Here is a 27893-nt window from a genome sequence, read left to right on the forward strand (position 1 = left end):
TGCTCAATTTGAAGCATTTTAAAGACGTCTAATTTTCATAGGGCACATTCTCAGCACTGTCTGCAAAACAGGGCTTATTAAAAACACTCAAATTGAGCACCTAAAGATGGAGATATGCTAAGCTGTCTGTCCCCCTCTTCCTGCAGCTCAGTCCACCTGCTGCTGTGTTCCTAGTGCAGGGAGAACAGAAGCAATCCTTGCTCTTTCTTTGTCCCCCAAACGAAGAAGCACACTCAGGTATAAGATATTTGACAGAACTTTGAAAGGAGAAATGCCCAAGACCTGCTTTTTCAATATAAATAGCACAATAAGGCATTTTATATGTTCAAAGCACAGCTCCTATTGACTTCAGGTGCAGCTGTAAATGCTCAGAACTTCTGAAACCCCAAGCCTCAGAATTTCAAGTCCAGATTGGCAATCACTAGTGAAAAGTTTGGTTTCAAGTTAACAAAGACTAGCATCACACAGAAGCTCTGTGGCAAAAACAGGGATGGAGCATGCCTGGTGTTGATTAGGGATGTAAGAGAGTAGTCAATTAGTGTACTACCTGATAAGCTTAAGCTTAAACTTGTCAAGTAGTCAAGTTGACTACTCACATTCTCCCCCTTCCTTCCCCATGCTGTCTCTATATTAGAGGCAGCAGGGGGGAGGGAGCAGGAACCAGTGCTGGGGGGAGAGCTAGCTTAAAAGCAGGTTACCCCCAACACTGTCTCTGCTGCCTTCCCCCCCACTTTCTCCTCCCCACTGCCTCTATCAGAGGCAGTAGGGGACGGGGGTGGGGGAGGAAGGGAAGGGAAGCTGCTCCAGCAGCAACCCGTCTGCAAGGGGGCCCAACAGGAAGTTGGGACCTCCTGGGGACAGGGGCTGCTGCCCAGGAAGCAGCCCCAGTCAGCAGGGATGCCCAACTTCCCACTGGGACACTTTGTGGACAGAGGCCACTATCAGCTGGGCAGGCAGCCCCATGACCAAACCTCTGTGTGTCTCTACAGTTTAAAAGGCAATAGGAGCCGGGCAGCCTGCCCCAAGGTTCCTACTGCATTTTAAATTGCAGAGCCAAAGTGGGGTGTGGTCCTCGACCTGGCACGAGCTAGATCTGAACTGAACTGCCTGCCTGCTTGTCCGGGTCGGGGTCCAAACTCCACTGTGGCTCTGCAATCTAAAATGCAGTAGGAGCCAGGGGGCAGGCTGCCCGGCTCCTACTGCCTTTAAAATTGCAGAGCCACAGCGGGATTTCATCTTGGCACAAGCCGGGAGTAAACAGGGCTGCCTTTCCCGGTCAAGTAACTGAGTAGTTGATAAAAATTCTGTCGACTACTCAATTACTAAAATATCCTCAATTTAAAATCCCTAGTGTAGATAGAATCTCTGAGGTATTTAACTGATAAAATCTAAGATGTCTCTACAGAGCATCTGCACACTGCAATTTTGCAAAGGAATATAATTTGACAAAATCTGGGCAGATTTTCACAGGGAAAGTCAAGGTCACCTGACAACGGTCATCCCTTGCCAAATTTTCATGGTTCTGCTCCAAAACATGGGGGAGCAAGAGCTTTTACAAAGCAAGTTTTTCCAGAAATTTTTAACCTGGGCAAAACAATGTATTTTTCTCTAGCCTCATTTTCAAATGGCTGAACTCCCCAAAAAAAATCTGCCTCGGGCAGCCACTAAGCATAGAAAATTTCAGCTCAAATAGTAAGCTTGGCAAAGTTACAAGGAATTAAAAACCAGGCCTTATCATAAGAAGTGTTAAGCAATCTTAATGATAGGTGATGCTACCTGCCCCACACCTATAATCAAATGAATCTGTACATGCAAATGAGAGGAAAGTGTGTCATGATAGAATGTGTAAGAATCCGGTATACGTGCCCAATTTTCTAGGGGACTATTCTGTTCTTTACATGTTCTTATAATGTACCCGAAATAGTCATGTGCTTTCTTGTAGAGTATTACACGATACAACATAAGGATCTGCCATGCTGTTTGTGCTCCCCAGGAGGAGAATTTCATAAACTGTATTGTGATGGAATGTTTTGTTATGGTAGGTTTTTCCTTACTCTTTTAAGAGACATGTAGTTATGTGTTTATGTAAGAGAATCCAAGGCTGAAGTCTCTCCACTTGTGGTGAAAGACAATGGAATTTGTTATGGCTGTTGGCTCCCTCTGGAATTCATTCCACAGTGAGCCATGAACAGCACAAACGATGTAATCTCTCAATAAGGTATGTTAAGGACATTTCCCTGTACATATAGTTTTAGTTGTGGATGCACATTTGGGATCAAATCACTAAGACAAATATGCTATAGTCAGTACTGAGTCTTTTGAAAATTCCTGCCCCAATGGGTTCTACAGCTTTCCCTTACATCAGTTCTCAAATATTTTGGCCCATGACCCACCCCACTCAACACAGATCTTGCCAGGGACCACCAACCAACCGCCCATGATGACAAAATGGATGCAGGACTGGACTGAGGGTGGGAGGTCTTAGTGGAAGGGAGGCTGCAAGAGCAGGTGGAGGGTGGAAGGTTCTGGCTGGAAGGTTGAACGCAGGAGCAGACTGGGAGTTGGGGGTCTGGCTGCAAGGTTGGGTACAGGATCAAGATGAGGGTTGAGGGGTCTGGCTAGAAGGTTGGGTGCAGGAGTGGGGTGGGGGGTGGAGAGATCTGGGAAGGGTGCATGCAGGAGGGTGGTGGTAGTGCGGGATCTCAGTGGAAAAGGGTGCATGAGGGGCATTGGCATGTGGGATCTGGGCATGAGGGAGATGAAAGGGGCACTTACCTGTGTCTGTGCCTCCCACCGCTCCCAGACACTACTCTCCTACCCACCCCCAACTGCTCCTATTGGCCGTTATTCTGGCCAATGGGAGAAGCAGGGAAAGCTTCCAAGCAAGCAGTTTTCTTTGCTGCCATTCCCCCAGGTGGGGGAGAGGGAGTGGCAGTGCACAGAACCCCTTCTTTCCCCAGTAAGCTGGATCCAGCCTACAAAGTTGCTCCGACCTTGCAGGGATGGGGGCTAAAGTGCCAGTGTGGACTCTCCGCTGTGGAGGTAGAGAGCCCCAAGCCTACAGCTCACCTGAAAGAACTGAGAACCATTGCCTTACAGGGTCCTCCATGATGAAAATGCTCCATGGCATCAAGACCTGGATAACATACTTTAAAGTCCTGAAAAATCAGTGAGAGTGTTTACACTGCAATGCAACTTGTTGGGAAAAACACCCAGTTTTGGTGACAAAATGACACTTCCAACCCTGCAAGAGACTTTTGTCTTTCCCCTGCGCTTTATTGTTGACAAAGAGCCAATGTGGACTTTGCTGTATGTTTTATTGAGAAAACTGGCTTCCACTTCCCACAATGCCTGCCCTCATAGCTCTGCTCAGTGTTGTGTGATCTCTGCTGCCCTCCAGGCACGAATCCCTCCCCTTTCAAGGCTCCGGGAAGTATCTGACAGCTGAGTGAGCTGCTCCATTTGGGGAACAAAGAGCAAATCATTGGAATGCTCCCATTCTGCCTTGCACTAGAAAGACAGAGGCAGGAAGACTGCTGCTGCAGTGGGACAGCTGGAGAGATTGCTGTGCTGCTTTGACATTCCTCAGCACAGAGAGCTCACAGAACTACGAGAGAATCCCAAGAAGCACAGGGATCAGCTCTGACTTCCCACAACACTGCACAATGGGATGCTTACCAAAAAGGGAGCTAGCAATGTGGTCATGAAATGTCAACAATGGGAGGCAGAAAAAAGAATGTGACCAGTTTTCACCTTTGGCAATTTTTGCATGTCGACAGCACTTTAGTTGCCAAACCCTCCCAGTGTAGACATAGCTAAACTAAGTGTCTGCCCTTACTCCTTTAACAGTTCTTTTCTAATTCTGTCCATTTCTTTAACACCAGTGAGGTTACCTGCTTGTATGCCAACATCCTATGCCACCTTCCCTTTATTCCCTAGTTCTCGGTTGATGTATAAAATGTGACAGGCTTGACTATATTGGGAAAACGTTTTCTTTCATAACATTTGTTACCACAATATTATACATGCAAGTAAATAAGAATGGTTGTTTTAAAAATCCTCTCTCATCATATCAATAATTGTGAACCAAAGATGGACCTTAAGTTCCCTGTAAGCTGCACGGCTATTTTCTGAGCTCCACTCAGAAGTTCAAAGCTCCCACGCAGGCAAGGAGCTCATCTGACCAGGGGGAGGTGGGGCATCCTCTCGCTATGCAGGCAGTTAACTGGAGCTGCTCTGTGCTAGAAATTGAGCAGCTCCCAGAGCAGGTAAAAAGCAAGATAAGGGAATAAGTGGCTGGGGAAACGGAGGGAAGGAGAGAGTAATTAATTAATTGGCTGAGGGGGAGTCAGAAGGAAGTTTGGAGAGATAGGCAGAAACTCATTCCTCTCAAGCCTCCTGGGACATGGAAGATAAGAGACTGACTGCATGGTGTAGATGGGGGAAAAAGAGGATGAATGGAAGCTGGCATTGGGGCAAGGTGGAGGCAGGGGGAGGGAGTTTGTGCTGTGAGGTGGGGGGGAGGTATGGATAATTTGTTTGTGCTTTAGCTGGAGTTAGGACAAGGCAGACTCCTAGTTCCTGCTAGTTTGAGATGCAGGATTTTATCCCAATCCCCACCTGGGCTGGCGGAAGCAGACTGCACAGGGGTGAGGAAAGAGGGTGGGTGGGTGGGTGCTGGCATCTGTGCAGTGAGGTGAGGAGGTAGGAGGGAGTTTGTTTGGGGTGTCCCTGTCTCACTTGCTGCGGTGTCCCCGTCTCACTTGCTGCAGAGTCCTCTCTGTCTCGCTGGGTTGGGGTAGGGGGGAAGAAGGGGAGAGAGCAAGCTGAACGGAGTAGGTGTGTGCCAGGACATTTGCATGATTACATTTCAAACAAAGTTTACACTGGTGCTAATGGCTTTAAAAGAAAACAGGTTTTTTTAACAGAATTTTTTTGGAGTGCTGCAGATATCTAAAACTCTGATCTTAATGATTTTTTTAAAATCCGGTGTTACTAAATTAATACATGGTAAATTATATTGCATTAAGGCCAGATCTTTGCTATGTGGTAGAGTTCTGGCTCTTATGAGTCAGAAGTAGCAAGTATTACGTGTAATACTAGTTGTTTTGTAGAATGAAACCTTATTTGCAAGCTCTTTGAAACATGCATCTGTCTACAAATCCTAAAGCCATGTATAGTTGTTTCTAGTGGTGGTGCACATCCACACACTACCTCAATATTGGTGTTACACATAAGAAAATTCAACCCACCCAAGGATTGAAAACACTACCCTAAGGTTAACCACAACCAACTAAATTTTAAACTCAACAATCCTCATCCATATTGAGTGCTAAGTTGTGCTTAACTCATTTGTTAATATGTATTATAATATAATGCAATTACTCTGTATGGAGAAATCCCAAAAAGAATAAACAGCATCAGGCACTAAGGCTTTTCAAACATCCCCACTGACAAAACATACAGACTGCATGTTAATGCAGTGCCCCCTGCACCAGATTTGCCGTTTCAGCTCCCAAAAGAAAATGTTTGAACAAGTGGTACTGTAACTTCACCCTGGCATGTGTAATTATCTGCTGATCACAGGTGCACACTGTTCCTTACAGACTACATGAGTGTATTACCTTGTAAATAGGTCAATTAATTTGCCTTTACTTTGAATTAGTTTTTATTGGAGTTTTTTTAAATAAAAGATTTATTAACTTTTGCATGATCCAGGTCACGAGTCTATTCTACCATAGAAGAGATCGGTCCTGAAAGCATCGACTTCTCAGAGATTTCAAGGAGAAGAAGGTCATTGGATACATACAGAACTAGAACAGTAAATCTGTAGCAGGCATGGAGTGGACACAAAGAGGCACTGAGCTGCACATGGGAAGAGACTTTTGGGAACCATAGGACTGGCACTATGCAGGAAAAGAAAGCAAAAAATGGAAAGGGGAAGAGAAAGGAGCTTTAAACAAGGCAGAACATATACTAATTTTAACTTTATTATTAAAGGATTATTAAAAGAAACACACATTAAGAATTAAAGGCCCAAGTTTTCAAATGACTAATTGGACATCTCAAGTTTTTGGTTCCCAACTCGAGTCACCTTAAAGGGCCCCAATTTTCAAAGGCTAGGGGATCAGCAATTTCTGAAAGCCAGACACCTTTCAGACATGTTAAGATGAACATCTAAAAACTGAAGTATCCAAATGTCTAATAATTTGAAAATCAAGAGCTAAGGAATTTAACCAATAAAAAAGCTGTATGAATACACAAGAAAAGTAAAGGTGAAAGGAGAGAGAGAGGGTGATACCAATTGGTTTCTGACTTCTTGATGTCATAATTCTAGCACCAAAGTTTGAGTGTTTTAAGGGCATTGATAACAGAAAAATTACGGGAAGAGGAGGAAGAAAAGTAAGAAAGGGGCAGAGGAGAAGCAAGCCTGCCAGCTCTAAGACAGACTTATCAGGTAATTGTCATTTTTCCTCTGTGGACTGGCTGCAGCAAAGTAGTTTAGAATGATAATTTGAAATTACCACCACCAAAAAAACCCCACGGATAAAGAGTATAAGAAGTTTTACTTTTAAATAGAACAGAAAAGAGAAGATGATGAGAGAGAGAACAGCTAGGGAGGCACCGGAAGAGATGAGAGTGAAAGTTACATAGAATAGGCCTAAGAAAATTGGCCACTAAAACAGACGCAATTAAACTTCCTTACTCATCACAATACTAGGGATCTTGACTTTATTCTCAAAAATCCAACCTTAATCAGATCAGATATTATTAACTATGCAATTCTGAGGCACAGCACAGCTAAAACTTAGTTATATTGACTTAAGTATATAACAAAAAGAAAAATCAGAGTTAGGAATTAAGGATGAACTTAGCGCCAAGGTTAGAGAATAACCACCCAGGGCTCTCAAATACTACCGTATTTTCCGGCGTATGAGGCGACTGGGCGTATAAGACGACCCCCTAATTTTTTAGTTAAAAGATTGGTTTTCGTCTTATACCCCAGAGCCCCTCCGCCTCCCCGTCTTTGCTCCCGGTGTCCCTGCTCTGCTGGAGACGGTCCCCAGCAGACCAGAGGCATCGGGAGCAAAGCCGCAGCAGCGGCGGGATCCCGCGCCTCTGAGGCTTTGTCAGAGCAAAGCCTCAGAAGCGCAGCACCCCGCCGCCGCTTCGGCTTTGCTCCCGGTGCCTCCGGTCTGCTGGGGACCGTCTCCAGCAGACCAGGGACACCGGGAGCAAAGCCTCTGAGGACGCCCCGGCAGCGGGACAGCCCCGCCGCGCCTGGGCTGCCCCACTGCGGCTTTGCAAAGCTTCGGGGGAAGCCGGCAGCGGGGCATCCCAGGCACGCCTGGGCTGCCCCGCCGCCGGAGCCCCTCCGCAGCTTTGCAAAGCCTCGGGGGAAGCTGGTGGCGGGGCATCCCAGGCGCACCTGGGCTGCCCCGCTGCCTGAGCCCCTCCGCGGCTTTGCAAAGGCTTTGCAAAGCCGCGGAGGGGCTCCGGCGGCGGGGCAGCCAAGGCGCGCCTGGGATGCCCCGCCGCCGGCTTTCCCCGAGGCTTTGCAAAGCCGCGGAGGGGCAGCCCAGGCGCGCCTGGGATGCCCTGCCGCCGGCTTCCCCCTAGGCTTTGCAAAGCCGTGGAGGGGCTCAGGCGGCGGGGCAGCTCAGGCGCGCCTGGGCTGCCCCGCCGCCTGTATACCCGGCGTATAAGACGACCCCCGATTTTTGGGGGATGTTTTTTAACATCAAAAGTCGTCTTATACACCGGAAAATACGGTATGTGTGCTGCAATAATTTAATTTATTTGGTTTCCCAAATTTAATGCACAGCATTAGTAGCCAGACCTATGAGGACCTCTCTCATTTCTCAGATTAACTCCAACTCATCCAAACTTTAACTCCAACTCATCCAAACTTTACTAAGAAGTATTATTACTAAAGCCAAACCCAAGAGGCAAATCACCTCAATTTCAACTTAGCTGTTAGTTAATTTTAGATCTGATTAAAAGATTTTTGTAAATGTATTTCATGGTCTCTCAACTGTCTTACAGAGTTTATTTTTCCCTACTCAGTCTGAAATGTAAACTTGTTAACTTTAGTCTCCTTAAAATGTTACTCCAAATCAGGTGACAGCAAGGCTTTTATTTTCTGTGTCCACTGCCCTTTAGAATTCACATCCCACTGTGTTCCTCTGAAGTCCCTATATTGTGCACATTTTAAATGCAGAACATATATTTCTTCAACCACAAGTTCCATGTCCTTAATGCCTGAACATCTGCTCAATGACAGAAGCAATCCCCATGTAAAGGTCAGTACAGTTAGTTTACAATATATAATCCATTAAGTTTTAAAAAAAATTCTTTGCAAAAAATGTGGATAAAAGATCTACCCTACTTGACCAATATTTTCTATGCCCATCATGAGACATTTTGAATAGAGTCATAATGCTATTCTCATGACTTGGAACCATCATCTGCTAGCTACAATGGTTAGTTTATATGAGATTTAGTTATCTATTAATTTGCCTTGTCTCAGCCATCCTACTGCAACCCAAATGGAACTGGAGTCCTCTCTTCCAGCAAGAGATAGTCTTCTCTCTTTCTCTAGCGGTTATGATCACAGTAGATAATCTAGTAATAAGCAAAATCAGCTCAAAGAAATAATCTTCCTAATGCCCATCAACAGCAAGAAGGGGAAGTCTAGGCAGGCAAAAAACTGCACATCTAATAGGTAAGAAACTACTTTCCCCTGATCATCTTATGCCATCTTACACAAATGAGAGTTCAATAGCAAAATCTAGTAACAGAAACGACAGACTATCTAGAAATGGCAGGGTGTCCTGAAAGCAAAATCCTGAGACAATGTGATTGTTCATCCATAGTTTTTCAAACATACATTGCAACATCCAAGTGGGCAGTATCAAATAAGTAGGTGCTGATAAAGTGAAGAACAAGAAACCAGGAAAGGATGGCTTACTTTGAAGAGTTCTGATTAAGAAAGAAATATCCATGGTGGTAATAGTAAATATGCAGTTTCTCTCTAACTTTATCTATTGTCTGAAGTAGCAAATATTGTACAGGTTGAAACTCTCTTGACAGGAACTTTCTGGTCTAGCACCATGGATCAGGACCAGAGTCCCAGTGGAGGGCTAGCGCCTCAGAGCCTGCAAGCTAGCAGGGCAGTAGGAACCCCACATACAGTTGCAGGGCTGTGGGAGCACCATGCATGGCAGCAGAACCCCAGTGCAGAGGCTGCGGGGCCGCCCAGAATGGCAACAGGAGCCAGACTCTGCAGCAGGAACGTGGCATGGCACTGAGAGCTCTGTGCATGAAGGCAACGGGGCTTCTGGGCATGGCAGCAGGAGCTCGGAGTGTGCAGAGGTGACAGGGCTGCCTAGTGCAGCAGTGGGAGCCCGATGAGCAGAAGCTGGTAGGACCATGGAGGCTGACAGATTAGCAAGAGGGGGGAGCCAACTGGGAGGGCAAGGGTCGAGCCAGGGCTGGAGGGGTCTGGCGGCATGGGAGGCAGAAATGACCACCCCTGGTCTGGCAAAATCCTTCATCCAGGACCGGTCAGATTCCATGGGTGCCGAACCAGGGAGCTCCAGTCTGTACTTACCTTTTGAATAGGCAGAAAAAATTGTCATTGTAATTTTGTACTATAAAACCATCAGTCACTGTTCCTCTTAACGCACTGAAGTTGCCACACTCATTTGCTCATTTTATATGTGTGCAACTGATTGTCCTTATTTAATTTCATTCTTTGTACCTCAGACCATTTCTCCAGTTTGTCCAGATTACTCTGAATTATAATTCTATCCTCCAAAACAATTGCAACTCCTCCCAGGTTGATTTAATCCACAAACTATATAAGTGCATTCGCTATGCCATCATCTAAATCGCTGATGAAGATAGTGAACAGCACTGATCACAAAACTGATCCCTGTGGAATCCCACTCATTATGCCCTTCCAGAATGACTGTGAACCATAACTACTTCCTAAGTGAGTGCTTTGCAGCTGTCTTTATTGACTCTCATCCTGTTTACTTCAGATCATTTATCCAGTTTGTCCAGATCATTTTGCCTTTTAATCCTGTCCACCATAGCACTTGCACCCATCCAAGCTTGGTATCTTCCACAAAATTCAGTGTATTTGTATTCTCGTTAACCATAAAATGTCATTCTAGACACCTACTGCCATTTAAATGTATTTATACATAGATAAATACAACACAATTCTGATTGATGCTAATTAGTTAATTCATTCATGTGACCTAGTTTTGGCCCAGACAAATCCAAACTGAAAAATACAGTTGGGCTCTTTATTTATGTTTGGCCTATGCATGGTATAATTTATAGGGCTGACTAACCCATTATAACTCCCGTCATTTGAAGAAGTGGGCTGTGCCCATGAAAGCTCATACCACCATCTACATGTTTTGTTAAACTATAAAATGCTACCAGACCATTTGTTGTTTTTTAAGTTTAACCCATTCCAGTAACTTACTGTCTTTTCAGTGAGAGGCACAGTAACTGAGTCTTCTTTCTAAAACTCTTGAATTTTTATTTACTTAGTCTATGCATATTAAACTGCATAGCACTATGCATGACATGACAAGGCTTTTTACTATAAAGAGCAGAATATTTAGGAAGCTGAGCTCTAAGCAATGATCAAATTCAATTTACTTAAGGTAAAAGTTGCAGTGAGAATACAAACCACTATCCACTCTTTCCATTTCTTTGCCTTACAACTGGGCTGTCTACACACTGGTGCGATCTTGCACAAAAGCAGCCACTCTTGCGCAAAAACTTGCTGCCTGTCTATACTGGCCGCATGTTCTTGCGCAAGTTAAACTGGCGTTCTAATGTATGAAATCAGGGCTTCTGGCGCCAGAACTCTGACGCTCCCGCTCAGGAATAAGCCCTTTTGTGCAACTGGTCTTGCGCAAGAGGCCAGTGTAGACAGGCAACATGAATTTCTTGCACAAGAAAGCCCTATGGTTAAAATGGCCCATCAGAGTTTTCTTGCGCAAGAGAGATCTACACTGGCATGGATGCTCTTGCGCAAAAGCACATCTCTTGCAGAAAAGCACATGCCAATGTAGACACTCTCTTCTGGAAGAGTTTTTGCAGAAGAACTCTTCCGCAAAATAGTTTTTACGTGAGAACGCACCAGTGTAGACGTAGCCTTGATGTTTAAATATCCACCCAGCAAAACCCCAAAGCTTAACTTTAAGCACACTGAAAAGTCTTGCTTAAAGACTAACAAAACATGTAGATGGTATCACGAGCTTTCCTGGGAACAACCCACTTCTTCAGATGAATGGAGCTATTAAAGGTCCAGTTTCTAAATAACTAGAGGATGGGGGGGGGAGGGGGAGAGAAATAGTCAATTAGAGAGTCCATGCTACATGAAGCTGATAGAGAAGATACTAATTGTTCTTAAGTAGCCATTGTTCTTTTTTTGTGTCATCAAGATGTAGAATGTAGAGGGCCATTCATCCAATGTCTCTTATCTTACCTTAGTAACAGGAATCAAACCTGTAAATGAAGTTAAGTTCTAAGGCTTCCCTGTGTAGTTGCCTTGTGGAATTGGCCTGAAACAATATGGTGACTTTGAGAACCATTAATGAGTGCCTGGGCAAGATAAAATGTTCCCCAACTGGTTTCTGTGTTTCCATTTCAGATAACTGATTTGTGTCCATTAACTCTACGGAAAAGAATTAACAGAGACAAATCAGATATTTGAAAAGGCAACACACAGAAACCTGTTGGGGAACTTTTAACTTACCTTGGCACTCTTTAATAGATCTCCAAGTCACCGTATTATTTCAGGCCAATTCCACAGGCAATTATTATTTTTAAAAATTGTATATCCCCTTGTCACAGTAGAACTTCACATCCATTAGCTGTCTATGCCATAGGCCCTGAGCTGATGGCCAAGGAAGTTCCTGAAGCAGCAGGAGCAGCTGCCGCCATCACGCAGCCCCGGCAGCCACCGCTGCCAAAGCAGAAGGAGCAGCCACCCTTGCCACGTGGCCTGGGTCACCACCAAAGCAGCAGCATGGCATCTGCTAGAGCTGGAACCGGGGCTGCAGTGAGGCTGTTCCAGCAGAGACAGCCTCACTGTACCCTGGCTCCAGCCAGAGCAAAGGGGGGACAGCTGACCACCGTCACACAGCCCAGCCAGAACTTACCAGACATCACCACCGCTAACCTTCCGGTTCAGCAGGAAAGCGAATCGTGGTCAGTGCTGCTCTGCAAATGAGGTGGGCAGGCCTAAAATTTCTTCTGCATGGCCACAAAGGTGCGCAGCTTAGAGGGATCCCTGCTGTAGACCCATTTATTTGTCCCATAGCTTATAAGCCAGTTTTAAAGGTTTGATTAATCAAATCAGTAGATTGTGGTCATATACTTTATAATGTGCAGTTTTACTTCTATAATGGACTTAAATTCTGAAACTGAACTTCTGGAACCCAATACTGTTGTATTATATGGCATGAGATATCACTCGTCATCCTCGTCTATGAGCCAATTTTCTGTAGAGATGGAAGAAGTCTAACAATCTATCACGAATTCTTATCAACCTTCAATTCAATAAGCCCAATAGTTTAGATCAAGTCAATTAAATTTAGAATACTCTTTCCTTTGTCATTTAGATTTGGCATTCTAGTTATCTTTTTTTATTTTTAAATGTCTTTGACAAACTCCCTCACAAGAGTCTCAAATAAGCCAAACAGTCATGGGGGAAGAGGTGAAATGCCGTCACGAATTAGAAACTGGCAAAAGACAAAACAAAAAGTACATCTAAATCATACATTTTCATCAGGGAAAAGGATTCACAACTGAGGTGCCCCAAAAATACATATAGTGATGGTATAGTTAAACATACTTAAAAATGATCTGGAAAAAAGAACAAAAAAATAGGGTGTGAGATTTTGCAAGTAACAAAGTTGTATGTTAACCAAATGCACGGTAGAGTAAATAATTCAGAGTCCTAATGAAACTAGCAGAATTTGAAATACTATGATAAATTATATAGTGACAAATGCAAAGTAAAGCATAATGGAGGGAATTACATGAACTATCCATAGGCTCTAAAATAACAGTAGGTCCTCAAAGCAGACACAAGGCATCCATGGAACTCAACAAACTTTCATTCTGTGTGCCACAACACTCAAAAAATAAACAAAGCAATAGGATAAATAAAGTATTCTAATACTCTCATTGACTGACTATGGTATTCAATTGTGACCACTACTTCCAAAATGTATAAGCAGAAATAGATGAGGCACAAAAAAGGTAATGAAAATGATTAGAGTTATGAAAAAAATTGTATACAAAAAAGACTGAAGATGCACAGTTTGTTTCACTTAAAGCAGATAGTGGATAAGAGGGACCATGAAAAAGATAGTGGAAATAACAAATAGCATGGAAAAGATAAATTGGCCACACCTATTTACATTCATCTACAAGAATAAGAGAATGAAATTAAGAAAAAAAATTCAAAAGTTAAAAAAATTAATATAATGTGTAATTCACTTAGGGAACTCACTGCTGCAAAATATTATAGATGCCAAGGGTTAACAGGATTAGACAATAGAAGAATATGTGCAATTATGTTAGACAGAATTGGGGCAAAAAAATATGAAGGTGATTATGACCTGACGTGTGGGGGTTTATAAGACAACCAAGGAGTTAAAGAAATTTTCCCTAAAGGCCTTTATTCCATAAACTGTCAACTACAGGGTTTACCGTAAACTTCTCTCTCCAGTACCAAGTACACTTTCCGAGACAGATTGGTTCAGAGTAACAGACACCTAGTCAACTAATTCGACTTTCTTCATTCCTACGTAACACACAGAGATGAACAATCGAACTCAGTGCTCTCCTATCTCTACATGTTGTAAAGGCAGACAGACTTCCATGTAGGCATGTAAAATCCAGTTTAACTGGTTAACCAGTAAAACATGTTTAACCAATTATAACCAATTAAAAAAGGGGAGGAGCAGGGCCAGGCCTGCCACTGACAAGGGCTGCTCTGGGCCCCACAGAGCTAGAGCAGCCTCTTGCCCAGAGCAGAGAGGGAGCTGCTCCAACCCCTGGTTAACCAGAACCAATAAGCATTAAGATGAGGCTTACCAGCTAACCATTCACATCCCTATTTTGGAGAGTATTCTTTCAAATGGTCAGTCACTTTCTCTGTTTGTGAAAGTGTTACAAACAGCATTATGGTTATTTAGAATTTGTATTACAATTGTGTGTAGGAAAGGTACACCAGACAAGGATCAAAGACTTAGTGTACACATGAACAACAAAGATGGTCCCTATCCCAGACAGCTCAGAAGCTACATGTAGTATAGGATGGAATTAAATGGTAGAAAGAATATGAATGCAAAGCAAAGCAAAACAAAAGTGCAGAGGGACTCCAGGGCAAACGTAGGACCCAAAATAGAGATGTTAAATTTTGATTAATTGACTAATCGAATAGTCAATGCAATTTGCATCGACTATTTGATTAGCTGACAGGATGCCTCTGCCTTTGAACCTCTGTCTTTGAAGTGATGCTTCAACACTTCAAAGGCAAAAGCGCTGCAGGAAGCCCGCTGGACCTGTGCTCTCCATGGCGTTTCAAAGCAGCAGAGCCACGTGGAGCCCGAGGTCAACTGGAGAGTCCCCCGCTGACCTCGGGCTCTGTGCGGTGCTGTCGCTTTGAAACACCGCAGGGAGCCCAGCGCCAGGCTCCATGTGGCGTTTCAAAGCGGCGGCAGCACACAGAACCTGGGTTCAGCGAAGGAGTCCCCAGCTGATCTCGGGCTCCACGCAGTGCTGCTGCTTTGAATTGCCACGTGCAGCCTGGGGACACCCCATCTGGCCCTGGGCAGCACTTGGTGTTTCAAAGCGGTAGCGCCGCATGAAGCCCAGGGTCTGGTCCCAGGCTCCAGTCCCCATGCGGCGCTGCTGCTTTGAAGCATCCCCTCCTCTCTCCCCACCTTACTGCCTCTGATAGAGTCAGCGGGGGGGGGGGGAAAGGGAGGATGGGGGGAAGAGAGTGGACAGACTAGTCAACTAGCCTTTCAACTATCCAATAAGCATTTGCTTATCGGATAATCGACTAGTCATTCACATCCCTAACCCAAAGCTATTTTTATTTAATTGTTTTGTGCATAAAATTTCCAAATTTCAACTGGATACTGTCTATACAATAAAAAATAATTTTCCCATCCTGCCTCCACTGAACACCGAATTTACCTGTTACAGTTTAATTCATTGTGCACACTGGTGAAAATTTTTTTTTAAATGGCATAAACTTATTGTTCTGTTGAATATTAATTACATCAAATATCTCAACATTTGAAAGAAAAAAGTCGGAGTTTTGTGGGTGGAAACTACCTCATTTCCCCATCACCACTCAGTGAAAATTATGCTGTTTGGATTATACAGGTTTCAGTACAACTCCAAAAGACACTGTCTGGTCAGATTTATTTACAGTTACAAATGTACAGTTTAAGTTTTGGGAGGCGGTGAGGAGAAAACAACCTTTTTCAAATCTAAAGACAAAAAGAAATGTTACCATGTTTTTATTTTTTTTAACCAATAAACATTATCTTATCGCATTTGCAACTCAAATAATGCAGCTTTGTGCTAAAGCACAAGAATTTAAATATATAATTGACTGGAAACTAATCTATTTTTATTTTCCAAGCTGACAGAAATGCTAAAAAGTGAACAGCTTAAACACTCAACAGCTGATTTTTAAAAATCTTTTTAGTTTTCAGAGAATACTATAGTTCATAGTTAATTTAGGTTAATATTTCTAACAAGCATTGAACTATGCATCAATATTAATACAAGCCTAAATAATATGTAGATGCAATAAAATTAAATCTATGGCCATATTATTCCACGCAAATGTAATGATTAGGTGTGATTTTCATCTCCCTTTTCATAAATTTTACAATACTATTGGCAATCATTTTATAGATTTATCATAACGTGTAAAGATCATTTTCTGAAGATCAAAAGAAGATTTACAAGTGGAAACCAGCAGTATCCTTATTTTGCAGTTGCAATAGACAAATGTTACAGATTACATGTTGTTGCCATGAAACAGATGTATAAAATTTAAGAACAGCACAAATAAGATAAGTGTTTTCTCTCTGCAAATCAACAGATTTCACCAGGGTGACTTCTCCAAGAAAATTAATTCATTTAATAGAAACAAGGAACTGATCAGACAGATTTCTAACCACAGAGTTACCTTTTAAATTCTAAATGTCAGGGTAAGATCTGAAACCACTCAAATAATTAGAAGTGTAGGAGGCTGAAGTGATTTGGGATTAATTCCCATCTCTCTCAGTCATCTTTATAACTTCAACTTGTTGATGTTTTTAATTATCAAGCTACAACAACGGATTTATATGTAGTCAAATTAAATATACGGCCCTAAAACGAGATAATATGTTTGCCGGACTTACATTGGGATGTCAAAAGCATTGATTCTCAAGTGTCTCCTCTCTCCAGCCTCCTTTCCTCTCCTGTTCAATTGTGTCTCGGACCTTGGAGGCAGGGAAGGCCTACGAGGACCGAGGGGCTCCCCTCTCCCCAGAGGAAGGGTGGCTGCCCCCAGATCTTGTCCCCTCTGGTGTCCTAGTGGGAGCTCACAGGGCAGTCGGAGTGGGGAGGCGGGGCGGGCTCGTCTCCCAAGGGAGATGGAGCCGGGTGCCCGGCCTGGCACAGCCGGCTGCCCGAGCGCAGGAGACACAAAGGCTGCCTCTGGGGATTGCCCTCGGGGGAGGGGGGACCTACCTGTATTGCCAGCCCTTGGTGCTGCCGCCTCGGCTGCCGGGGCTCCGGCTGCTGTTGTGGGCCGGGAGCAGGACTTCCAGCTTGGCTTCGCTCTCGGCCACTCTCACGGCGGCGGCCGGGGCCGGCTCCCCACTTTGCATGGCAGAGTTTCTACGCCGCCCGAGGCCGGCGGGAGCCGCAGGGCGCTAGCAGCACCCCAGCCGCGGCCTGGCAAAGCGGGGGACACTGAGCCGGGGGCGGCGCAGGGGGGGGCGGATGGCGCCGGGGCCGCTCCCCTCTCTCGGCCCCCTGGGCCACAGGCGGCGCCGGAGTCACCGTCCCCGCCCTCGCCAGGCCGCGCGCGCCTCCTGCTCCCCACGCCGCGAGCCCCTCCGGATCAGCGGGCGGCGGAGACACAGAGCCCGCCCCGCTCGGCTGGGCCGGGCCCGCCGCCGCCGTCCGCTCCGCCCTGCGCCCGCTAGCGCCGCCCCGCCTTCCGGTCATCCCCGGCTGCCATCTTTGTCACGGGCAGCGCCGCGCTCACCGCCCGCGCCCCCCCCCCAGCGCCGCTGTCGGGGACGAGGGGCCGCGCCCCCCGTCCTAACCCCCCCCTGGAGAAAGGGGCACGTCCCTCCTTAGTGCCCTGACCCAACCCCCCCCGGAGAACGGGGTAAAGGGCACGTCCCTCCTTAGTGCCCTGATCCTACCCCCCCAGGAGAACGGGGTAAAGGGCACGTCCCTCCTTAGTGCCCTGATCCTACCCCCCCAGGAGAACGGGGTAAAGGGCACGTCCCTCCTTAGTGCCCTGACCCAACCCCCCCCCCAGGAGAACGGGGTAGAGGGCACGTCCCTCCTTAGTGCCCTGATCCTACCCCCCCAGGAGAACGGGGTAAAGGGCACGTCCCTCCTTAGTGCCCTGACCCAACCCCCCCCCCAGGAGAACGGGGTAGAGGGCACGTCCCTCCTTCACAGTCCCCCGGTCCTGCCCACCCTCAGGAGAAGGGGGCACCTCCCTCTTTCACAGCACCTCGGTCCTGACTCCCACACCAGGGGCACCTCCCTCCATCACACACACCCCACACCCTCCACCGCCCCATCCAGAGGTATTAGAACTACAGTATTTGTATGTGGAGTTGCTGAGAGCCATTGAACTAGGGGTGAACAATAAGCAGCCTGTGGGCCTGATACTGCTCACTAGGGTTAACCCCTGCGGGGAGGCACAAGGCACTTCATTCACCTGGCCGTCTGCAGGTATGGGGCTGCTTGCAGTTCCTGTTGGCTGCAGCTAGCTGTTCCTGGCAAATGAGAGCAATGAGAAGCCATTGTGCAGGTTCGAGTCACCTCCCGCAGGTCCCATTGGCTGGAAATGGTGAACTGCAGCCAACAGGAGCCACAAGTGTGCATACCCTTGGATGCACAAGTGAATGAAGCATTTGGTGGCCCACTGGGGGGTAACCCTGGTGAACCGCCTCCAGCCTGCAGGCGGATTATTGCCCAGCCCTGCATTCTGAACCAAACTGTAAAGCCTATAAGATGGAAACCACTTGAAGGCGGGAGTGGTACTGCAGCATCCTTAGCACCATTAATTCACTGGTCTTGTTCTCCCCACCTTCCGCCCAGCCAAGAGAAGTGGGCACCTTCCTCTTTCACAGCCACTCTTCGTGGTGAAGGGAGATGATCCCATTCTGGGACAGGAGCCATCTCTGTGGGAAGTGGTTTGAGGGCAAGAGGTTGGAAGAGCTTTGGAGGGTGTATTTCAGTCAGATGGTGACACTCCTGTGTTCAAGCTGTCACTGCAGGGTGGAAACGTGCTTGAGTGAGTCTGGAAGCCAGCCCTCTGACAACATGCAAAATTGTCCCTGGGTCATGATGTCAGTTCCATGTCAGCAAGAGCAAGTTTAACCTGTACATCAATCTGCTAAGGTGGCAACTCTTATCTATGGTACTAATGCCACACACACAAGTGGAAGCAAAATAAATGAAAACCACACCTCTCTGACCTGGAGAGAAGAAGAAAAAAAACATCCTTACAGACATGGCCCCCAACTGAGAAGCAGGGAAAAAAAGACATACCATGTGGGTAGCAGGGCACTGAGGCTCAGGACTTATCCTCAGGGCCGGGTTAACTCTTCTGGGGGCCCAGAGCTAGCAGATTTTGTGAGGGCTCCCTATGCTTTGGGGTGGAGCCCAAAATCAGGGGTTCAGTGTGCAGGAAGGGGCTGCCAGGGAGTGGATTGCTGGGAGGTCTGGGCAAGAGGTAGAGTGCAGGAGCAGGCTGGGGTAGGAAGTCTGGGGGGAGGCAGGTGCAGGAGCAGGCTGGGACTGGGGAGGAGCAGGGGGTTGAGGTGCTTACCTGGCACAGCTCTCAATGGGCACAGATGGCCCCATACCAACCTGTGCATGCAGGCACTGCCCCATACCACTGCCATTGGCACCTGATTCCTCGCCAGTGGAAGCAAGGGGTGGTGGAGCCTGCAAGCAAGCGCAGGGACAGAGCTTCCCTGCACTGCTGTTCCCCCAACCCAGGAATAGGAGGAACAGCAGCAAGCAGAGCCGCTTCCTCCCCAGGCCAGGCAGAGCTCATGGGTCACAGTTTTCCCATCCCTGTCCTAATGTATTTATTATCACAACATCTCTGCAAAGTAGGGAAGAGCTATTTATCCCCATTTTACAGATGGGGAATAGATGTTAAATGACTTGTCTAAAGTCACACACGAAATCTGTGAAAGAGCAAGGACTTGAATCCTCATCTTCCAGGCCTACCTGAGTGCCCTAACTACTAGCCCACCCATCCTCTGTCCCACTGAGACATAGGGGCAGGGCTACAAACACTTGATTTAAAAGTTACCAATAGAGCTATACCACAGACGTGAGGTGATACCCATATGGTAAACCACAGGTGAGCAACCTGCAGCCTGTTGGTTGCATACGGCCCACTGGGGCTCCACCTGAAGCCCATGGGGCCCCGGGCTGTTCCCCTCCCCCACACACCTCTTGCACACTGGGGCACCAGAACCCCACACTGTCTATGCAGGCCCCTTCCCTCCCAGAGCTTTCAGAGAAGCCACAAATTGCTTGATTCACTCTCTGTTTCCACAGCTGATTTGTGGCACTCCAGCTCTGGGAGGGAGGAGGAGGAGTGGGGAGGGAGTGTGATCAGGCAAATTGCATGCTCCGAAAATTCTGGGAGGGAGGGGGAGAAGTAGGAAAGTGTGGAACTCCAGTGCCCCAGTGATCGAGAGAGACATGATGGAGTGGGACAGATGGGAGGTGCTGCAGGTGGTACCCCAAGAGGGCCGTGGTCTGCTGCAGCCCACTGAGGTGAAGGGAGGGCCACTTATGTGGTCCATCCACTATTCGTGGTTGCCCATCCCTGTAGTTAACTATATAGGGTACATCTACACTGCAACACTGTTTCGAAATAACTAGCACTATTCCAAAATAACTTAGTCCGCATCTACACAACAGGCAGTTATTTTGAAACAGTGTCAAAATACTGTCGAGCTAGAGGACTTCTTACTCCGAATCCTGTAACCCTCATTGTTAGCTCAATTTGCGTAGCTTCAGTGTAGACACACCCTATTAAACTATTTGGCAGATGCATTTGATAGTCTGATTGCCTGACCTGCTCTCTGTCTGTCCTTTTTTTCATCAGCATGGGATGCCCTTTCTGATCTGGTCCCCAACTCCCTCCGCCTGTCCTGCCCCAATTCTACAAGAGTCTTCTAAGCACATAGTTATCAGTTTCACGTATACATATGGTGGGAGGAGTTTGAGCATTGGGTGGATCACACAAGGAGAATTGGAACTGGTGTGGAAGAAAGATAAGGGCTGAATAGAGGGACAGAAGGCAGCTTAGGGAAAGTTAGTGAGTGTGGCTTTAATAGAACAGCAAAGCAAACAACACTAATGTATTAGCAAGACTTGTGACTCTTACCATTAAGAGCATTTTAGTTGGGAAAGCTTTGTCTTTTTAGATTGTATCCCCATTCAGGACAGGGAATATGTCTTCCTCTGTGTTTGCACTGTGCCACCACACTTGGATTCTCAAGAATTAAGTCAAATCAGAGGGTTTATAATTAAGCTAGCTATTATTGTGTATGTGTTACAAACCCTATATTGCTAAGTGTCAAAGGAAAATCTTAATTTGTTCAGTTAGTAGGGGCTTTTGCTTATGTAGCAAGGGGTTCTGTCCCTATTGCTGCTGAAAATATGGCAACAGCCATGGTATTCAGAGATGGGGAACCTTACGCCTGAGGGCCAGATGTAGCCCCCGGCTTGCCTGGATCTGGCCCACGAGGCTCTGGGCTCTCCCACCATTAGGGAGCCTGTGCTGGCACTCCAGCTTCCCTGCCACTGCACTGTGAGGCTGGAGCACACAAAATCTACTAGGCTGGGCCCCCAGGCTCTGGTGTGTGAGGGGAATATGGAGAATGTATTTCTCCTTCTCAGTCAGGGGCCACATCAGTGAGAGTTTGTTTTGGGTTTCTTTGCATCTCACTTGTATGAGGTCCTGGAGTGATTTTTCTGCAGGTCAGAGGCCCCTGATCCAAAAAAGGTTCCTTCCCCCCCTCCCGCCCCCAATCCAGTCGAGGATAACAACAATCATGAAGCCCATAGTGGCCACAAATTTGCTCTACTGTTGGGAGTTTTGAGATTTGAACTCCTATGAATCCTAGACACTCCAGAGCAGGCTCTGTCTAATAAGGAGATTATGTGCTCTCCCGTTATGTTTGTTGTATCTATCCATTGCTTCTCTTCTTATACTTACAACATTAGTTCTTTGGAGAGGTGACCATATTTTTATGTGTGTACGGTTCTAGCACACTAGGTTTGTTCTTTTAGGCACTACAGCAATACAAATCATAGTGATGGACTCGCTAGCATGGATCTGTACAACTCTTCTAATTAATAGAAAAAAAACTATTTAACTGTGTCATATTCTGTCAACAGCTAATGGAGCTTCTCCTTTAGCTGTATTGGTAAGGGTTTGTTCTTTTGCAGTAGGAGGTGCTGAGTTTCTTTGCCATGAAGTCCCAAAAAGCCACGCTATGTAACTCCGTGACAATTGTAAATGTCTACAAATTTGGAATGCCATTTTAATTTTATATGAGTGCAAAAGAAGCATCTGAAGTTTTTTAAGCACACAAAAAAATTGAATTGGTTCATCCTTTCCAAAATCTTTTAAATAACATTTTAACTACTTATTTTTCAAGCCTCTTTTTTCCCCATCCTGTTTTATGTCTGGGTAATCCATTGGCGACCCCTCAAAGCTGAGGATGATCTCTTTCATGGGTTTTACTTGTCATGGGTCCTTATGAGATTGAGCTGTCCAATCCTTGAGCCACAGGCTCAGTGGCAGACAGTGTAGGTGATGGTGGAAGACAGAGTTGGACCATGACTTCTGCATAAAAGTTGTATTTCCTTTCCTTTTCTTCTTTTTTTTTCTAGCATTTTTCTTCAACCATGGCAAGGTGGTTTTCCTCAGAAGTGGACATTCTTTCTCTGACACATCTTCACCAGTTATCCCTGTCTTGGACGGCTGTTGTGTCATGCCACATCTCGTTATGTTTATACTGAGGGTGTCTTTCAAGCATTTGTTTTGCACTCCCCGTTTCCTTTGTAAGTTGGTTGGACAGTGGTTGTTTTGGGAAGTGTATGTCAGGCTTGAACATTCAGTGCCCACCCCACCTCGGCTGGTTCTGGTTAATCAGGGCCTCATCACTGAACACGATGGCTTCTGCCAGTACAATGAGAGCAACAACCCTTCCACGTTAGGTTGAGGATCTTTCAAAGAAAGTGTTGAGTCTGATCTTCCAGGTGTTTTCTGTAGGTTACCCACGCCTCACAGCCATAGAGGGGTGTTGGAATTACAACCACTTTGTATACTAAAAGTCTAGTGTGTGTTCAGATGTTGTGATTGTTGCACACCAGGGCTATGTCTACACTCGCGTCTTCTTGCGCGAGTAATACGCAAATGAGGCTAAGCATTGAATATCGCCGAGCCTCATTTGCATAACTAATGAGCAGGCATTTTGTGGAAGAGGCTCTTGCGCAAGATGGAGCTGTCTACAGTGCCCCTTCTTGCACAAGAAAAACCCTTTTGCGCAATGCCGTTCTTCCTCTCAAGTAATAGGTGTAACGGCATTGCACAAGAGGGTTTTTCTTGCGCAAGAAGGGGCAGTGTAGACAGCTCCGTCTTGCGCAAGAGCCTCTTCCACAAAATGGCTGCTCATTAGTTATGCAAATGTGGCTCAGCGATATTCAACGCTTAGCCTCATTTGCATATTACTCTTGCAAGAAGATGTGAGTGTAGACATAGCCCAGGTGAAACAGTCTGCTGAAAGCAAGGCTGGCAAACCAGATTCTGTGCTGAATCTCAACATCTATGTCTGTCCTCTGTGAGAGATGGCAAAGTGTTCTACATTTTCCAGTTCTTCTTTATCCATGTAGATCTTCCCTTCTGGGTCAGACAATTGACTGGAGACTAACTGGTGGAGAACTTTTGTTTTGTAAGCTTCAGAGAAGCAATTAAGGGCTGCTGGTAGATACTCCTTGGAGCATATGTCTACAACACGGCCGAGTTTTTTCGGAAAAACGGCAGTTTTACCAAAAAAAACTTCACTTATGTCCACACTGCAATCACATTCTTTTGGGAAAAAAATCAAAAGAACAAAGGGGTTTTTTGGACATTGGTAAACCTCTTTCTACGAGGGAGAAGCCTTTTTCTAAAAGAGCTCTTTTGGAAAAAGGCATGTGTGGATGGGGAAGAGGGAGTTCTTTCAAAAAAGAGGAAAGAGGAAAAAGCACAGGTGCCCTGGTGGCCACTCTGTCCATAGTAATCACAGCTTAAAAACAAGATAGCGTCCATTCAGTGTGGACGCTATCTTTCAAAAAAGCAGATCGCTTTTTCAATGCACTTTGGCAGTGTGGACACACTTTTTTGGAAGAAGTTTTTTCGGAAGATCTCTTCCGGAGAAGCTTCTTCCAAAAGAAGCCTGCAGTCTAGATGTAGCCGGAGTGTGCAACTACAGCATAATCATCTCTGTACTGGAGTTTGGTTATTGTTGCTGATATTTCTTTAGTTGTGGCATGGAGAGGAGAAAGAACGAAGAGTTTGCCATCAGTGCGATACTGAATGCCAATGCCCAGTGGCAGACAGTCTTGGATTAACGTTTTCATAAGTGCTAAGAAAATGGAGAAAAGGCTGGGTGCCAGCACACAGCCTTGTTTTACACCTGTTCGGATGACAAAGGGCTCAGAGGTAGAGCTGCTGCACAAGGTAGAGGCAGTCATCTGGTCATGGACAAGTTTTATGTAAAGGGATGGAGGGAATGGTCCAGCTGTCGAGGGAAACTTTCCTGGCTTCTACACTGCCCTGGTGATATGGGCTGGTGAAAGGATCTGAGTCCAAGCTCCCACTTCCTTTAGCCAGATGCCTTCCTGACCTCAAGGGCTCCCCTTCCACTCTCCTGTGAGGCAGGGTCCTTGTAAACCCAACAAGGCTGAGCCCAGAATTCCTGGGCCTCAACCCCTAACCTTGTCATGGTCACCTAGGGCAGGTCACCTAGGGCAGGTCATGACATTTCTCTGACCCACTGATGATTGCAGACAGTACAAGGCAAATACTACGTATTAAAGAGACGCCAATTACAATAAAATAAGAAACCAACGGGAAAAGTTAATGGGAAACCTATCACTCTGCTCTGTGTCACAGGGACTTCACAAACAGTGTCGCTGGACTGTAAGGATAGTTCACAGTCTGTTCCTTGTAGGTCCCAGGCCGCCTTCTCAGGCCCTGGCTGGGCTGCAGGGATGCTGCAGGTCAGATACTTACTCTGAGTGACAGGACCCTTCTCCTGAGTGTTAGACCCTCCCCCCCAAGCAGGGCCTGCAAGGCTTCTTGGCAGGGGGAGTATCCCTGTGCTAGGCCTTTACTCAGGGTCCCCCCTTGTTCTCCCCTGCTGCTCACTGCACCCACCTCCAGCTTGCTCCAGCCTCAGCTCCACTCTCTGCTGTGCTGCCTCCAGCTCCCAGGCTGCTTCTCTGGCCCCTCTGGCTCTGTGGCTACAGCTTTGCCCCCCACATGGATTTACTCTCTGTACTGTGTGGCAGGCTCTATGGCTGTAGCTTTCTTCCCAGCAAGGATCTGCTACTGGGTTGTGTCTCTGTCTCTCTTTGGCGCACATGGCTCTCCTCCCCAACTCAGCACTGGCCCCTGCTCTCTCCTGAGGTTGGCCCCACTCTGTCTGATCCAGGTAAATCCAGCTCACATGCAAGACAGGACCCCTTGGCCTCCTGTCTAGCTTGCCCAGCCCCTCAATTAGGGTGACCTGGAGAGCTGGCCTCTTCCCATTGTTCCTAGGCTCTCAGTCTCAGGGTCCTGATTTCTCATCTGCCCTTCCCCTTCCTTTTGGTACTGGGGGACTACCCAGCTAAAACCCCCCACTGAATTTTAGTAAAGAGCCAACAATCTCCTTACACTTTTAATAGTGATAAATTTGCTTGGGCAGCAAAACTTTGACATGGTTTTCCACAGAGCCTCATGGTGGACAGAGTAAAAGGCTTTGGTCAGATTGATAAAGACCATACTGAGCTCCTGGTGTTCTTGACATTTTTCCTGGATCTGTCTGGCTACAAAAATCATGTCGGTGGTGCCCCATGGTGCCACACAGGGACTCTGAAATACTTCCTCTGCAAGAGAGAGCAGGCGATTCAGTAAGCTTGTAGAAGGGATCTTCCCAGTGATGGAGAGAAGGGCAATGCCTCAATAGGGCCGAGGGTGGCAACTATCTCCAGATTTGAAAATGGTGATGATGTTAGCATTGCATAAGTCAGCAGGGGTTTCTTTGGTGCACCAGATTTTAGTCAATGTTTCTACACACACACACACACGCACGCACATCCTGGTGCTTTATGGTTATTAATTTGACAGTTTTATCAAGATCAGTGTAGAAGGATTCTTTCTGTTCTTCTTCAGCGTCAAGTGTTGGTGCATATGTACTGTATTGACCAACTGAATGAGAAGAGTCATAAGGTGCTCGTTGATCGCAATAGGCCATCTAGGCAGTTGACTAGAAGGTTCTTTCAAAGCAAACACCAGGTAGTCACCTGTCACTTGCTGGCTTTCCTTTCCAAAAGGAAGTGAAACCACCATCCTCTTCTCTCAAGTGGCCTTCGTCTGCACATCTTGTTTTGCTGCGAGCTGCAATGTCGATGTTGTAACTTGAGAGTTCTCAGGCAACCATTGCTGTTCTGCATTTGGATCTTTCGCTTTCAGATTCGTCTAGTAGGGCACGGACATTTTAAGTTGCAAGAAACATTTTTGGGTTTTGACCACACTGGGAGTGATCTTGCTGGATGCAGTTATCCAGTCAGGTATGGCGGGATAGCCTATGTGTGGGGTACCTTGTCTAGCCCTTTCCCTCATCCTTTCCTGTATGGGGTGAGTAGAGGGATTTCTAAAAAGGCCTACTCAGTCATGCCTGCTGCTACCCACAATGACCCTTTATCTCAGTCCAGAGGTACATAATGACCATCTTGCAGTCATCACCTGCATCAGAGTCCGTGACTCCTGATGATCCTATCACCTGTCCCCTTCAGCAGCGGCGGATATAAGGCAGGGTGAGCGGGGCGGCTACCCCGGGCCCCGCGCTTCAATAGGCCCTGCGCCAGCGCCGGTGTTTTTAGATGACATCACATCTCTCACCCACTTCCCTGGGGAGCCAGCCTCCCACCACCTTTGTGCTCGGTTAAGAGTGAAGCTGAAGCGCAGACACAGCCCCCGGGGTCAGCTGCCTCTTTCTCTCTCACAGCCTCAGGCTCCCCGCCCAGGTTGCCAGTTCAACTCGCAAGAGAGCGCGAGGGGAGCAAGGAATCTCATGTGGCGCGCGAGAGAACACATCGCCTGCCTGTGTGTGGCTCATCACAGCTAGCCCCGGGGCGGATGGCTGCTGGGATCTAGAACGACATCCCCCCTTACACACACACACACACACACACACACACACACACACACACACACACACACAATCAGGCCACCTAAGACACCCGAATGCAGGGCCATCACCCCGCCCCAGTTCGGAGAGTGGCGAGCGCTGGAGGGGGTGTTGCGATTTAGCTTATCACCGTGGCCGGGAGGGCGGGGGCCAAGGAGCAGCAACGTGCCTATTTGTAAGCAGCTGAAAGCTCCCCAAAGTGCCCATCCCGGCGGTTTTGGGTTACCCGGGTTATAAACACGAGACACTGCCGAGGGGGAAGGGAGCCCCCGGTGCCCAGAGCGGAGACCCAGGGCATGGGGGAGGGAGGGCGGCCAGTGGCACTTACTGCAGTGTCTGTGCTCAGCCCTCAGAGCCACAGCAGCAGGCAGCCGGCAGCCAAGTGGCTGCAGCCACACAGCGCTGCCATAGCCCGGCCACAGCTGAGCCTGTGGAGCGAGCCCCCCTTGTGGCGGCACTTTCCCCTTTGCTCTGCCGGGCAAACTTCTCCCAACTCCACTTCTCCCGGCCATATTTTGCCCCCCAAAAGGCAGGCGGGCGGTATCCCTCCGCCGCACTCTAACCTCGCCGGGCTAATGGGCAACCTGGAGAGAGGGCCTGTCCTGGGGCAGGCCTGCTGAGAGCCCCTGTCAGGTTAGCTTTGCTCTAGCAAGGGTTTCCTTCCCTGCTCCAGGGGCGGATGCTTGTTCAAGCCCGCCTAGGATAACAAGATATGAGGGTCAAAACGGCAGCCTGGCTACTCTGTTTCAGCCAAAATTACAATATAATTAAATGAAAATTTGTAATTATTAATGCAGAATTTTGTTTAACAATGAATTACAATATAATTAAAATAAAAATTATCCAACTAAATTAAGTTTATCAAATGTATCCAATTCACATTTAGTATGAAAATAGCCTTCAATCTGCGCATTTGATGCTTTTTTCTATTTTTTCTCCAAAGGGGGCCCCGCAAAATTGTGCTGCCCTGGGCCCCGCAAAACTCTCATCCGCCCCTGCCCTTCAGCACTCACCCGTCTCCACACAACTTTATGGGTAGGGGTGGGAGGAAAGTTCTTCCTGGGAAAAAGCCTGCACACAAGTAGTTTAATGTGGGGGGAGCTGTTGTGCACC

At 46.9% G+C, this 27893-nt stretch overlaps 1 protein-coding gene across 2 annotated transcripts in view; it reads right to left on the minus strand.

Moving 5' to 3' along the window:
• Positions 1-27893, minus strand: part of OSBPL11 (oxysterol binding protein like 11) — an 82021-nt gene that overhangs the window by 50699 nt on the left and 3429 nt on the right. The window contains exon 1 of one of the 2 annotated variants that reach the window (XM_006137655.3): positions 16804-17251. The exons of the other annotated variant lie outside the window; for it this stretch is intronic. Coding sequence (XP_006137717.2) covers positions 16804-16943 — 140 coding nt within the window. The 5' untranslated portion in view covers positions 16944-17251. Of the gene's footprint in view, positions 1-16803; positions 17252-27893 lie in introns of those variants that run through there. 2 annotated transcript variants of the gene reach the window in all.

This window comes from Pelodiscus sinensis, chromosome 7 (assembly GCF_052426305.1).
Source record: "Pelodiscus sinensis isolate ZL-2025 chromosome 7, ASM5242630v1, whole genome shotgun sequence".
NCBI classification, from domain to species: domain Eukaryota; kingdom Metazoa; phylum Chordata; order Testudines; family Trionychidae; genus Pelodiscus; species Pelodiscus sinensis.